The sequence below is a fragment of the Mustela erminea genome, chromosome 8 (assembly GCF_009829155.1).
Source record: "Mustela erminea isolate mMusErm1 chromosome 8, mMusErm1.Pri, whole genome shotgun sequence".
Lineage (NCBI taxonomy): Eukaryota > Metazoa > Chordata > Mammalia > Carnivora > Mustelidae > Mustela > Mustela erminea.
The window spans coordinates 8,298,541-8,311,779 of NC_045621.1; the positions used below are offsets into that span (position 1 = coordinate 8,298,541).

At 41.2% G+C, this 13,239-nt stretch overlaps 1 protein-coding gene across 4 annotated transcripts in view; it reads right to left on the minus strand.

Annotated features, from left to right (window-relative positions):
* The window catches only part of HECW2 (HECT, C2 and WW domain containing E3 ubiquitin protein ligase 2), a 362,339-nt gene that overhangs the window by 87,681 nt on the left and 261,419 nt on the right, over positions 1–13,239 (minus strand). For all 4 annotated transcript variants that reach the window (XM_032354248.1, XM_032354247.1, XM_032354249.1 and 1 more), the window contains one exon: positions 8,257–8,442. In XM_032354248.1, the coding sequence (XP_032210139.1) occupies positions 8,257–8,442 (186 nt within the window). The remainder of the gene's footprint in view (positions 1–8,256; positions 8,443–13,239) is intronic.

A 13,239-nucleotide genomic window follows, 5' to 3' on the forward strand; every position in this document is an offset into this window, starting at 1 on the left:
TGACTGCAATAACCATGGCAGAAAAATAGATGGCTCCGGGTTCTTGCACAGTTTTAAGGCGAGAGCAAACACCTGGGGGCAGACTACCCTTCAGTGTCATGAACAACATGGACAACAAAGAGCAACAGCAAAAGGATCCCCACTTTGAAGAAACCATTCTTTAACTGCGGTTAAAGGAGATCAGCAGCACGATAAGGGGAGGAATGGGACATGGACTAATCTGACAGTATATCTTTTATAAAGCCAGCGCACGCTTCCTATTAAAGATATGGCCATTAACAACAAATCTTTATCTTTTTCATAAAACTCTAAATTGATGAAACTCTTAGTTATTGTACTATACAGACCTTTGCTCTAACCTAACCATTCAAATCCAGATTTTGGCAAGGTGGGCAGCAATAACTAGGTAGCAGCACTCCTGGCGAAAAATAAAGTAAAAAGGGTCATTCTATTGTAGATATCTGTATATTCCATACCTTTGTTTTCTCCAAATTAAATCACAAATCTCTAGAGGTTTGTAATCATACAGCTTTTATCTTCTATACTGTAAGTTGAGGAATATTAAATCAATGACTGATTATTATAATCTTAAATGTTTTTCTTCCATTTGTAATCCTACCGTTATCTAAATTGATGCTAACCACAGCCCCAGGAGCTGGAAAGGTCAGGTTACTAACCCTCACTTCAGAGAAAACTGAGGTTCACAGAGGTCAGATTGGATCTGGAGGATCCAGAAATCCTGACCCCACTGTAGCATAATATTCTCATATCTTTCAAATTAACAATGGGAAGAAAGAAAGAGAGAAAGTAAGAGTGAGAGAGAGAGAGGAAGGCAGGAAGAGGGGGAGGCAAGAAAAAGAAAGGAAGAAAGAAAGAGAGAAAGGAAGAAAGAGGGAAATGTTCCTAGGTCAGATAAATTTGGTTTTCCTTCTTAAAGTGCATATTTCTCTTCCACATATATTATCCCCATGAGTACACCCTAATGATCAAACCTAGCCAAGAACCAGAAGCATTTTAAATAAGTCACATTTTAATACTACTGATGCACATTTCTTGTAAAAATATAAAACGTTTATATTAACACTGTATCCAGATCCCAAATTATCCTTGCTTCTCACACTCCTGAGAGTATACAAAAATTTTAAACTAAAAAAAAAAAAATTAAACTTATTACAATAAAAAGAAAGCAGAACTTTTTTTGTACTGGCCCACTTTCTTTGCTTACGTTTCATTTCAAAATGAGTCAAGTCAAAATGTGTCCTATATGTTAGGTGAAAATCCTAGGCCTTAAGTCCAACAAATAAACCCAGAGGTTGGTCACACTTTCATAAGGACGATCCTGCATAAAACTTGGCTTAGTTCTGAATCCCACCATTACAGAATCAAAAGAATTAAGGAAATCGAGTAATGGAACAAAATACTGATTAAAATAACTATAGAATTTTGAACAAGAGACCCTTCCAAATGTAATTAGCAGAAAGAAGTACATTACATAATTGATGTCAAATCCAGTCTCAAACCATATCATCTAAACTTCAAAACTGAAGAATCAAGGATTTATAGAATCCATCAGCTGAAAAGGAAATCTTGACCTGTCTCTAACTAACCTATTAATTTTTAAAATAGCTTTCCATATATTATGAAATATAATTCAGATACATATGATTAATTCATCCATTTGAAGTATATTACTCACTGTTTCTTAGTATATATACTTGGTTGTACAACCATCACCATAATCTTAGAACATTTTCTCCCCACAAAAGAACCCCAAATGCCCATCAGCATTTGCTCCCCATCCCACCTCCAACCCAAGGAAACAAACCACCAATCCACTCTCTATCACTCTAGATTTGCCTACTGTGATCATTTCATACAAACAGAATCATACAGTATGTGATCTTTTGTGCTTAGTTTCTTTCATTTAGCAAACATTTTCAAGGTTCATCCTTGTTGAATCAGTCCTTCATTCCTTTGTATTGCAAATAATATCCCATTGTATGGACCTAGCACATAGTTTATCCATTTATCAGTTGATGGACATTTGGGTTGTTTCTACCCTTTGACTATTACAAATAATGCTACTATGAAACATTTGTGTGCAACTTTTTTCTTTTTTTAAGATTTATTTATTTGGACACAGAGAGACACAGTGAGAGAGGGAGCACAAGCAGGGGGAGTGGGAGAGGGAGAAGCAGGCTTCCCATGGAGGAGGAAGCCCTATGTGGGGCTGGATCCTGAGACGCTGGGATCATGACCTGAGCTGAAGGCGGTCACCCAACAGCTGAGCCATCCAGGCGCCCCTATGTGCAAGTTTTGAGAGGAAATGTATTTTCTTTTCTCTCGGTACATAGAGAGTTGTGCAATTACTGGATTGTGGGGCAACTGTGCAGGACACTTCTTTAGAAACTGTCAAATTGTTTTCCAAAGCGGCTCTATGTATCCACCAGCAGTGTAGAAGGGTTCCAATTCTCCACATCCTTGCCAACGTTTATTATTTTCTAGATTTTTTTAATGGCCAATGAAATAGGTCTATAGTGGTTTCATTGTAGTTTTGATTTTCACTTTCCTAACAACTAAGGATATCAATGAAAAAAAATAGTCCGCAACAAATGGTGCAAAGACCTGGATGTCCACAGGCAAAAAAATGAAAATGGATCCTCTACTGCACGCCATACAAAAAACAAAACAACAACAACAACAAAAAACCTCAAAATGGATCCTAGATCTAAATGTAAGAACTAAAACTGTAAAACTCTTAGAAGAAAACACAGGAGCTGATTGTTGTGATCTGAGGTTAGGTAACGTTTTCTTAGATATGACACCAAAAGCATAAAGCAACAACAACAAAAAATACAAACAAACGGCTATATCAAAATTGAAATTCTGCGCTGTAAACAATATTATCAAGACAACTCATAGAACAGGAAAAATATTTGCAAAGCATATATCTTATAAGGCATTAGTATTCAAAATATGTGGTTCAAAGATCTCTCAGAATTCAATAATACAAAGACAAATAAGCCAATTAAAAAATAGGCAAAGAATTTGAATACAGGTTTTTCCAAAGAAGATATACAAATAACCAGTGAGCACATGAAAAGATGATCAACCCAGTCATATGCAGAGGTAAGGAAACTCAGATCCAGGAAATCTAAATGACATATTTCAAGCTAGTCAGGTGGTTAGTGGCTAGTGAGGGCTAGACTAATCTTGAACAGAAAAATCATTACAGGTCTTAGATATAGAAATACATGGTTTGTATCCAAGAGTTTACTTGCACACTTAATCTCTTTGAGCCTGTTTCTTCATCTATAGTAAAACCCATTCCACAGGGTTATTGTGTAAGTTAAATGACCTAATAAAATATTCCTCACCTAGAGCTTGGCATCTAATCAGCCATTATTATTATTATATTTCAATATTCTATGTACCCATAGCATAAGACCTCTATGGTATTTAAGCATGAAGCCATGTATATGTGTCTCTGGGGGTGTGTCCTCTGCTAGATCCCCTGGGATCTAATTAAGACATACATATATGTCTCAGTCTTGAAGAATACTAGTAACCCCAGCACCTGGCCTGGGACTCTTCCTCCATGGGGTGACAAAGACAATTCCTCCCAGTAGAGAACAGTGGTAAAGTCACACTGATAACATTCAAATCCTGGATTCCTCACTTGCTTGCACACATTATTTAACATCTCTAAATTTCAGTAAAGTATGGATAATTATAATAATACCCACCTCATAAATTGTCAGGAAGTGTAAATAAGATAATCCATGGGAAAGTACCTTGTACAGTGCCTGGCATATGGTATGAGGTTTAAAAATGCAGGTATCATCATTATCTTATCTAGAAAGCCTGATATTGTTCTTATTCTTTAATTAATAGTTAACTAGAAATATTTTATTTCTATTCTTTTATGTGAGCCATGGACCTAGTTCACCCTAGAAATTCCGAAAAGAGCATACCAGATCTAGAATTCTGTGAAATTTCACCCAATTTAAATCCCCTGGCCTTAAGTAATTAGAAAATAAGTCTCTCCCAAAATTAATGACTGTCAAAGTGCAATACAATCTCCACCACCTTGTTTAAACAATATTGTGAAAGATCCAAGGCAACATATGCATTAAGGGACGGCAAATGAAGCAAATCTAGGAGCTTTTTCTGGTGAAAGCATAGGAGGAGGAAAGAGTGGGGAGGGAGTCTTCATCGGTGCAAAGCAGAGATTACTAATAACTGGGAAACTCCAGGTGACACGTTTCCTTCATGTATCAAACTTGTTTTGAGAACCTGGCATGTGAAAGGCACTGGGGTAGAAGAGGGGGTAATTAAAAATATGGGGATCATCATCATCAAAATGAGGATCATCTGCTTGGGAAAATAAAACATGCTAATGACTATAGCACGAGACCGATGTGGATAGACATCACGAGAACACCACAAGGGAAAATTACGAGGGGATTCAAGGGAGGACTGATTACTTCTGCCCAGATTGCTAACAGCAACTCACACTACATGCTGCCCTTCAATGATGCATCTGAAAGCCCCCCCTCTCCTTGACCATGGTAGGAAATCCTACCAGGGGCTCCCTTGGCACCTTCTACTACCTTCGTCAGATCAGTAGACATCCATCCACCCCACTCACTGCTGAAAGGCCGGATGAGACCACAGACTCTAGACCTGGACTGCCTGGGTTCAAATCCAATTCCATCACTTTCTAATGGTGGGACCTTGGTCAGTTCACTCAACCATGCTCTGCCTTAGTTTCCGTCTCTTTAAAATGTGGATAAAAACAGCAGGTATCTGCAAGGCTGCTGTGAGCATGAAAGGGAGTAATCTAAGTGTTTATCTACCGAACAGTCAATGCTACACACTACCTAACGTCACATGGAGTGTTAGCTTTTATCAATATCACTGTGGCATGCACATCTGAGGCATTCAGAAGTATGTGGAAGTGTGCTGAATGACTAAATAAATGAAAGCAGGAAAGGAAAAAGGCCGTCCTTGAGAAGACCGGACTGCAGAAGTCCGAAGAGCTAAATTTGAGAATGTTCCCCTTGAGAAGCATTTCCTTTCACGAAACTAAGGACGTGGATATCTTGTTCTGTGTCAATTCTAAATATCAGTCATCACTGTGGGAAAATAACTTTGCCGTATTTAATAGCTTTTGATGTTATATTAAGTGGGGAAAAAGTTTACACCCTTTAAATGTTCTGGAAATGAAGCAATTCGTTTAAAAGGGGAGCTAACATGTCAAGACTGGAAGAAAACCTATCAACCTTGGAGGATAAGCACGACGATTTCCAAACGGCAGTGGAAAGCAGCGCAGCCCAGGAAAGACCAGCGCAAGCCTCTCCCAATGCTCCTTTAAACTGTTTTAGTTCCCTGGAAGCCAGACATTTGTAAAGGAAGGATAGGGGTGGGGGGAATCACAGGGAGATGTACCTGCTCCAGTTAAGATGTCCAGCTTAGCTAAAAACCTTATTCAAGTCCTAATGCACAAAGTAAAGAGATTAGACGAATGTGGTAAGTTTTCAAGCGTCTGATAATCCATTCTGCCCACAAGGCTGGGGGGTCCTTCTCTATCTTTCATGCCAAACAGCACCTGTAGCCACAGCTACAGGCTGAGCCTGGGTGGCTCAGTCATTAAGTGTCTGCCTTACGCTCAGGTCATGATCCCAGAGTCCTGGGATCGAGCCCTGCATCAGGCTCTCTGCTCAGTAGGAAGCCTGTTTTTCCCTCTCCCACTCCCGCCGCTTGGGTTCCCTCTCTCGCTGTCTCTCTCTACCAAATAAATACGTAAAATCTTTTTAAAAAACATCACAAAACAAAAACAAATGCAAAGTTACCAGCAGGCTATGAGGTCAACTACCTACCAGCCCACTCTCAAGGTTCTTTACAATACCTACAACTTCAGGCACTGAAACCCCCAAATAAGTCTGAAAGCCTCAGCAAGTAAAATGGACAGTTGTGTTGCACTCAGAGCGGAGATATGTTTACCTCAGCTTAACTGTGGAAACTTTTATAAAGGCTATCAGATAGAACTTGTTCCTAAGAATACATTGTAACTCTTCTTAAATAGTGTCCTAAACAGAACTAAAACTTTTCTCAAGGTCCAGGATCATTAAGCAGCAGCTCTCTCCTGCAGTGGGTCTGGCACATTATGACTGGCCGGAAGGGACTGCCCCATGAGGTAAACACAAGGTTCTGATCGCCTTTAGTGAAGGGTACAAGTGACTTAGCAGGTTAAGTCTCAGAGCAAAAATATATGGCAGCCATTATCTCAAGTTGGGCTTTCCCTAGACCCATGGCTCTCTAATGAGCATAACTCCCTAGGACACAGGTAAAATCTTGTCAGAGTTGAGAAGAGAGCTGAATTCCTGGTATGGTACTGCTCTTTTATACCCAGTACTTTTATATCAGTACTTCCCAAAGTCTTTACTTAAACAATCTACGTCCTTCCTTTCAGTAGAACATTTACAAACATTGGGTTCTCAGGTTGCCGAACCAAACTTAGCACCAGCAGTGTGACATAATTCTCTGGAGGAAGAAGTTCTAGAAGTGCTAGATGGCCCTGCCTCCCTCTTCTGAATGTCTTCGAAAGGCTTCCCTGCCAGGGACATAAACACAAATCCATTCTCTTTCATCTATACTACACTTCATGCTTGAGACCTCTAATCTTCTCTGGGCTAGGAATTATAGGTTGATTAAAGAAATTTACAGAAATCAAGTCAATAGTTTCATTGAGAGTCTGAGAGCTTCTCCCATGCGTTAAAGTACATGCTCTTTAAAACATCTATTTGGGCTGGTTATAGGTTCTCAGATAAGATTGCTGGACGCCGAGTTCAAGATGAGTAAGATGCTACTGTGGTATTGTTGCTAGAGGTCACCTTGGGGGAGAATGGCATTTATTGAGGATTTTAACATTTCACTTGCTTTGAAAGCTCCTTCCCTTATATGTTTACTCCTCACTTTGTTCAGGTCTCTGTTCACATCTAACCTTACCGGGAGGCATTCCCCGGCCACCCTGTACAAAATAATTCTGTACTCCTGTCTTTCTCTAGTCCCCATCCCCCGGTTTTTTAAAATCACAGCATCCGTTAGCATCTGGCATGCTATTTGTCTATTTTCTGTCTCTATCCGTGAGCATGGTAGTACTATGAAGTGGATGACTTACCTGTTTTGCACAGGTACTCTATAAATATTTGTTGAATGAATGAGTGAAGCATGATTAAATATTTTAAATGTCATATCATTTTAATCCCCTCCATCCTCCAAGTCATACATTTCAGTCTTCTTACAGCTAGGGGAACTGAGGCTGGTTGTGCACTATACAGAGAGCAGGCCCTGCTTGGGAGCGTGGACCGTGAACCAGGATGCCTGGGCTGGAGCGCAGCTCAGTCACTACCCCTCTCTGTGACCCTGGGTAAGCCACCACACCATTCTTGACCTGAGGCTCCTTGTCTGTAAATGGCATTAATAACAGCAGCATTGCCTCACAGAGCTCTAGTGAGGAACTCATACGTATAAAGACCTTAAACAGTTCATGGCCCAGAGTAGGTACTAAACCAGAGTATTTAAAAACATAAAATCTTAGCTGAGAAACACCCTATAAAAATTACTAACTTTCTCATTCTGATTTCTTACTCATGACCACATCCTGATCATAACCTGGCTTTCTGGGGCCCTTGGCTATGAGGGAAGTACGGATGCGGTTCCTCTGGCCTATATGACACTGGTATGTATTTCTCATCATACGTGAATTACTCTGTGAGTCTTGTTTAATAGGCTAACAAAATCGGGGCTCTGAAACACCACCACCGAGGCCGCAGTACAGCTGAGCCGTTGCTTACTGACCTCCTAGCCACTTTCCCCAAAGACTACAGCTGTTCGATCAACTACCTATAACACAACCTGCATAACTAACGAGGAGGAAGTGTCCCGGCCGAAGAAATCTTTCCTCTAAATAGCAGAAAGTGGGGAGAGATCATAGGCAGAAGAATATTAAGGCAAAAGAGAGTATTTTGCCATACAAATGCCCTTGCGCCTGTCCACTCCAGACACTGTTTCAGAACAGCAGAGTAACTGTCTGTAGAGACAACCTGCGTGTCCAGGTTTCCCCTGAACCTGGACATGGAAGGTCTCACCCCACAGAGGCCTTTCCCCTCCCGTGAATGGCTAAGCCAAGGCCAACACCGTGGGCAGCCCGCTGTCCTTTAGCAGCTTCCCCAGGCGACTCCCTTGTGTTACCTTGCCCTGATGATCGTGTTTCATCTCCCAGCCCCTTGGCAGCTCCAGCTGTTTGTTGGCGAACATGTTGAGGAATCCCACAAGATCTCGGTTATGCTGGTAGCGTTCAAAGTGGTGGGTGTCCCGCCGGACTTTGGTGATCATGTGCTTCAAACACGTGTTGTTTGTAAACATGCGGTAGGCACTCTGGGGAACAGAAAGGAGAACCATGTCAACCCGCTTGGACCTACAACAGCAACGTGCTTCCCACACGACATCAGGTGTATATAGTCGTCCAGTTGGCATAGAAGCTTCCATACAGCTCTAGACTCGCACGTGGAAACAGCAAGCTAAGCACAATATTTTGATCAAAATAACACAGCAAGATGACAGAAAGTAAGGGATCCTCATGGATGATGTCTAGTTTTCTAAAGAACAAGAATCTCATTCCACAGAGGATGTCAGGTCCTTAAGTTGGTCTTAGGCAAAAACCGCACAGAGTCACACCATGTCAAATACAAATATACCATCTCACGGGGAACCCCAACACAGCCGGTTTTCCCTCCGGCACTGGAAGAGATCCCTGGTCTTTGGGTGAGTACCAGGGAAGCAGTTATAGCACAGCTGCACAGGAAAAGTGGGTGGCCATGTATCTGAATATCAGAGTATTTGCAATGGGTTGAGTTGCTCTCCCTGAGAGTCAAATTCAACTGAGACCACACAGAAAAAGGTTTTTCATCTCACACCTTCTTCCAGGCATAATCTCAATGAGTGGAATGGCAGGCAGAACTGCCGGGGCTGTATATGTGATTTTTTTCTCTCTCTTTTTTGGTGTGTGTGTGTGTGTGTGTGTGTGTGTGTGCTTATGTATATGTATATATGCATGTGTGTATACTGAATTTATACAGTTGAAATGCACATTTAATAAAACCCCACTATACAACCACACAAAAAAGTGACTGTCTTGTGAAAAATGTTATAGTCTTCATCTCTATGATACTTAAACAAGATTCCAGAAATTAGCCATAAGCCATGGGCTATCCACATATAAGTCAGTCAACAAATGTCCATTGTGTAATATTACGTGCCAAGAAGGAGAAAAGGAATAACTATATGGAGCCATTTCCTTGCATTATCAGAAAGAATATGACAGTCATGAAATTGATACGGTTGTGAAGGATCTATTCCAGAATTCTATTCTTCTCAGATAGATTAAAAGGAGTCTTCTTACCTTTAGCATCCCAGTACCACTAGACTAAGTCTGGAGGCCTTCAGGCTAACTTTGTGGTTCTGTTATTTGTTTCATTCTAAGGTAGACCAAAGCAAACCCAAAAGAAATCAGGATCTCTGGAAGTGATTTCATTTTAATAAACATTTTCTGTCTTTGCTATGCCCAGTACTGTGATAGTTACTGAGGATGAAAAATGAATGAGTATGAGGACAGTTAACATTGCTCCTGTCTGTCCAGGATCCCCTAACATATGTCATGTTCTGGTCAAAGTATTTATTGATGATGTCAGGCCTTCTAGAGCTTTCTTCCCTTTGGCACACTTATCACAGCAACTGGTGATATTTGAAATGGTGGTGGCTCCCCAGTCTAGGTCCCTGGGTCCCTGAGTAATTACAGGGATCAGAGAACCTTGATGACCCAATTCGGGATGAGAAACAGACCTTTGTCAGCTTAAGCCACCAAGATCTGTTAGTTTCTGTTATTGATATATAGACTAAACTATATAAGATGACTTTTATATAGTTTTTCCAATTGATTCCATCATTATATATTTTTTACTAAAATATTTTTGTCCTATGAAAACAAAAGACAGAGCAGAAGTGAGAGAGGGAGGGAGGAGGCAGGAAGGCAGGCGGGAAGGCGGGCGGGCCAGCCGGCCACACTGAACTCTCCTCAAAACACCAGTGCGCTAAGTCCTGAGCACACCTGAGTATAAAGCACGTTGAGCCTGTATTTCAACCTGACAGTCTAACTGAGAGGAGGATTTGATGGCTCAGAGAAATTGTGAGGTTCAGAGCACAGTGCACTGCCAAGACAGGCAAGCCGACGCAGGGGCTCCGGGCAATTAGAGAGCATGAGAGAATAAGAAAGTGATATCATGAAAGCAGAGAAGGAGACTAATAAAAGAAGTTGGAGGTTGTCAGAGACGAGCGTTAGCTAACTAATAGTTTAGCCTGTGGCTGACCCTGCCTTGGTGTTTTATGCACAATCAGCAAGGATCTGTTTTTTGCATTTCGCTCTGTGCTGCTGATGTATTTTCACAGAAGCCACTGCAAGCTTAGACGCCCGAGACCACACCAGCTCGAGTGGCAGTTGGCCCCAAACTTTCAAGCCATACTCCCCAGTCAGTCTCTTTGGGGTGCATTATTGCAGGATAATTCTATTAGATAAAGCATTATATTAACTATTGTTCCAAACAGGCATATCTCTTGGTCCCTCTGATTTCTTCTCCCCCCCATTAATCTAAGTAAATAGGCTACATCCTGATTCTTTATCTGGAGCACCAGAAATGTTCCTCCTTCTACTAAAGAGAAGGAGAACTTCATTAGGGCAAGAAGTAGTAATTAGGTGAAGGAACCTGTCGCAGCCCTAGGCGTGAAGTGAAGTAAGTCCCTGGGTTTGCACAGCTCTCTGCGCTCAGGAGTCTTAAGACCAGTCTTATCATTAATTACATCCGTTCATTTCCTCCTCTCCTCAGTAAGATATGCCACAGAGTGCCAAGTTTGAGTGGGGTGAAAAAAAACACCTACCAAAGCAAAGTAAGTGCAAGAAAGATTTCTTATCAGTAACCAGCAAACGATCTCTGGAACCATAGCTTTTTCAAGTCTGAACATGCACAGACTCTAAGTGCCCATACAGAACCTCTAAGGCAAATGGGAACATCCCTTCAGACTGCGACATTGCTGTCAGGAAAAAATGAATATATAGAAACATACGAACATATTTATGTATGTATTTATGTATATACACATGACATTTATACACATATGTATGTTCCTATGTTTTTATACGTATGTTTATTCTATTTTTTGTTTTTAAATATATACCATTTTGGATATATATTTGTATATTTAACTACATATGTGTATGTATGTGTGTGTATATATATGTATATGTATTTCAGAAAGAGTATTTATACTCCAGTTCATATGGAACCACAGTGAAGATTCTCGTCACGGCCCTGTCACTCATGGACAGAGACAAAGAAAATCATTTACTCTCTGCCTCAGAGATTAAATCTTTGTTCACCTGTAACATGGGATCATAGGAACTGCCCCGCTTTCTTCATAGGCACGTGAGACTCAAGCCCAGTGAAACAAAGGATGTAAAACAGCTTTGAAGAAGTAAAAATCACTATAAAAATATAGAGTAGAAGTAAGTAAAGGGATATATGAGGGATTATACCTACCATACCTATGTTAAAACAGATGACTGATAGCAGTAAAATTGCTTTCTACTTTCGAGGTCTTTGAAGATAATGGGCCAGCATCCCTCTTTCTATTAACTAAAGAAGGTTTTCATCACCTTTCATTAATTATGTCACAAGCCCTGTGTTAAAGCCCGAGGATACAGAGATGAGCACAGCCCCAGCGTTCAGAAGGACGGCAAGGGACATTCTAGGAAAAGGTGGGAGAAAGCGTTTCCCCGCAGGCAGAAAGTAGAGTTTGGAAATCAAAGGGCACAGAAGCAGTGAAAATACTGAAACACAGAGTGAACCGGCAGAGCATCCATGAGAGGGTCCCAGCACTCGGGAAGCGCTAGACAGGGAGGATTGCACGACAAGAGCTTGGTCTTCCAGGAAGCAAATACTGGCAAAGCCGTGGCAGAAGAGCAAAGAGGCATTGTGTTCGCCCTCGGTGCTTTTGCGGTCCTCACTGGGTGGGGGGTTTTCGGTGTTTGGGTTGTTGTTTTGTTTTGGACTTACAGAAAAGGATGTAGTAAATGGATGTGACTTTCTACCTGAAACCCAAGTAGATTAGGAAAAAACAAACGCGCCGTGTTTCATCACAGGATAAAATCTCGTGGAAACGCACGGAACGATCTTGTCTGGCAGCGGCTGCATGTGGAGTCACCAGGAGAACCGGGCGAGCTGACGGCGGTTACGGTGGACGGAACCAACGCCTTGAAACGATCTCTCGTGCTGATTGGAAAGACCCCTTTGGTTCCTGCTTCTCGACTCCAAAGCTCCTTTCCTAGCCTTACTCGTGGTTGTTTCCCATTTTCTGGGCAGGAAATGAACCTCTGATGGTTGAGTGAAGGATCAACTGAACTTCTTTACTGGAATTCCGTTAAAATAACATTCCTTTGAGCGTAATGTGTTTTGTTTGGTTGAGTGTCTTGAGGTGTTAGAAATGAAAAACACTGAGAGGAGTTGAGGGGAACATTATTGCCATTTGGCAGCAGAATAAGAACATGATGTAAAATACGCATTTCTTATCAACCAACCACAGTGCAAACAGTAATCCCTTTTTCTTCTTTTTTCCTTTCCTTTTCTTCCTCACTCTTTCTTTCTTCCCTCCCTTTCTTTTCTCTTCTCTTCTCTTTTCTTTTTTCCTTCCTTCCTTCCTTCCTTCATTTCGTGTTATAGTGACCATATGTCCAGGATGACCTGGCCCAGTCTTGATTTCATCTAATTTTGTTCTTTGCAATAACATAGTAAGTACATCAAAGCTAAATAAAACTTGTCTTTCATATTTCATAAATCCTACATCAAGAATAGGCATACTGAGGGGTGCCTGGGTGGCTCGGTCCGTTAAGCATCTGACTCTAGGTTTCAGCTCAGATCTTGATCTCAGGGTCATGGGATGGAGCCCACCCACCCCACCCAACAGGGAGTCTGCTTGTCTCCTTCTTCCCCTCCCCCCACTAGCATATGTGAGTGTGTGCACGCAAACTCTCTCCCTCTCTTTCAAATAAATAAATAAATCTTTAAAAACAAAATGAAATAGAAAGAATAGGTATTCTGAATCCTCATGTTTCTCTCTCATGTCTCT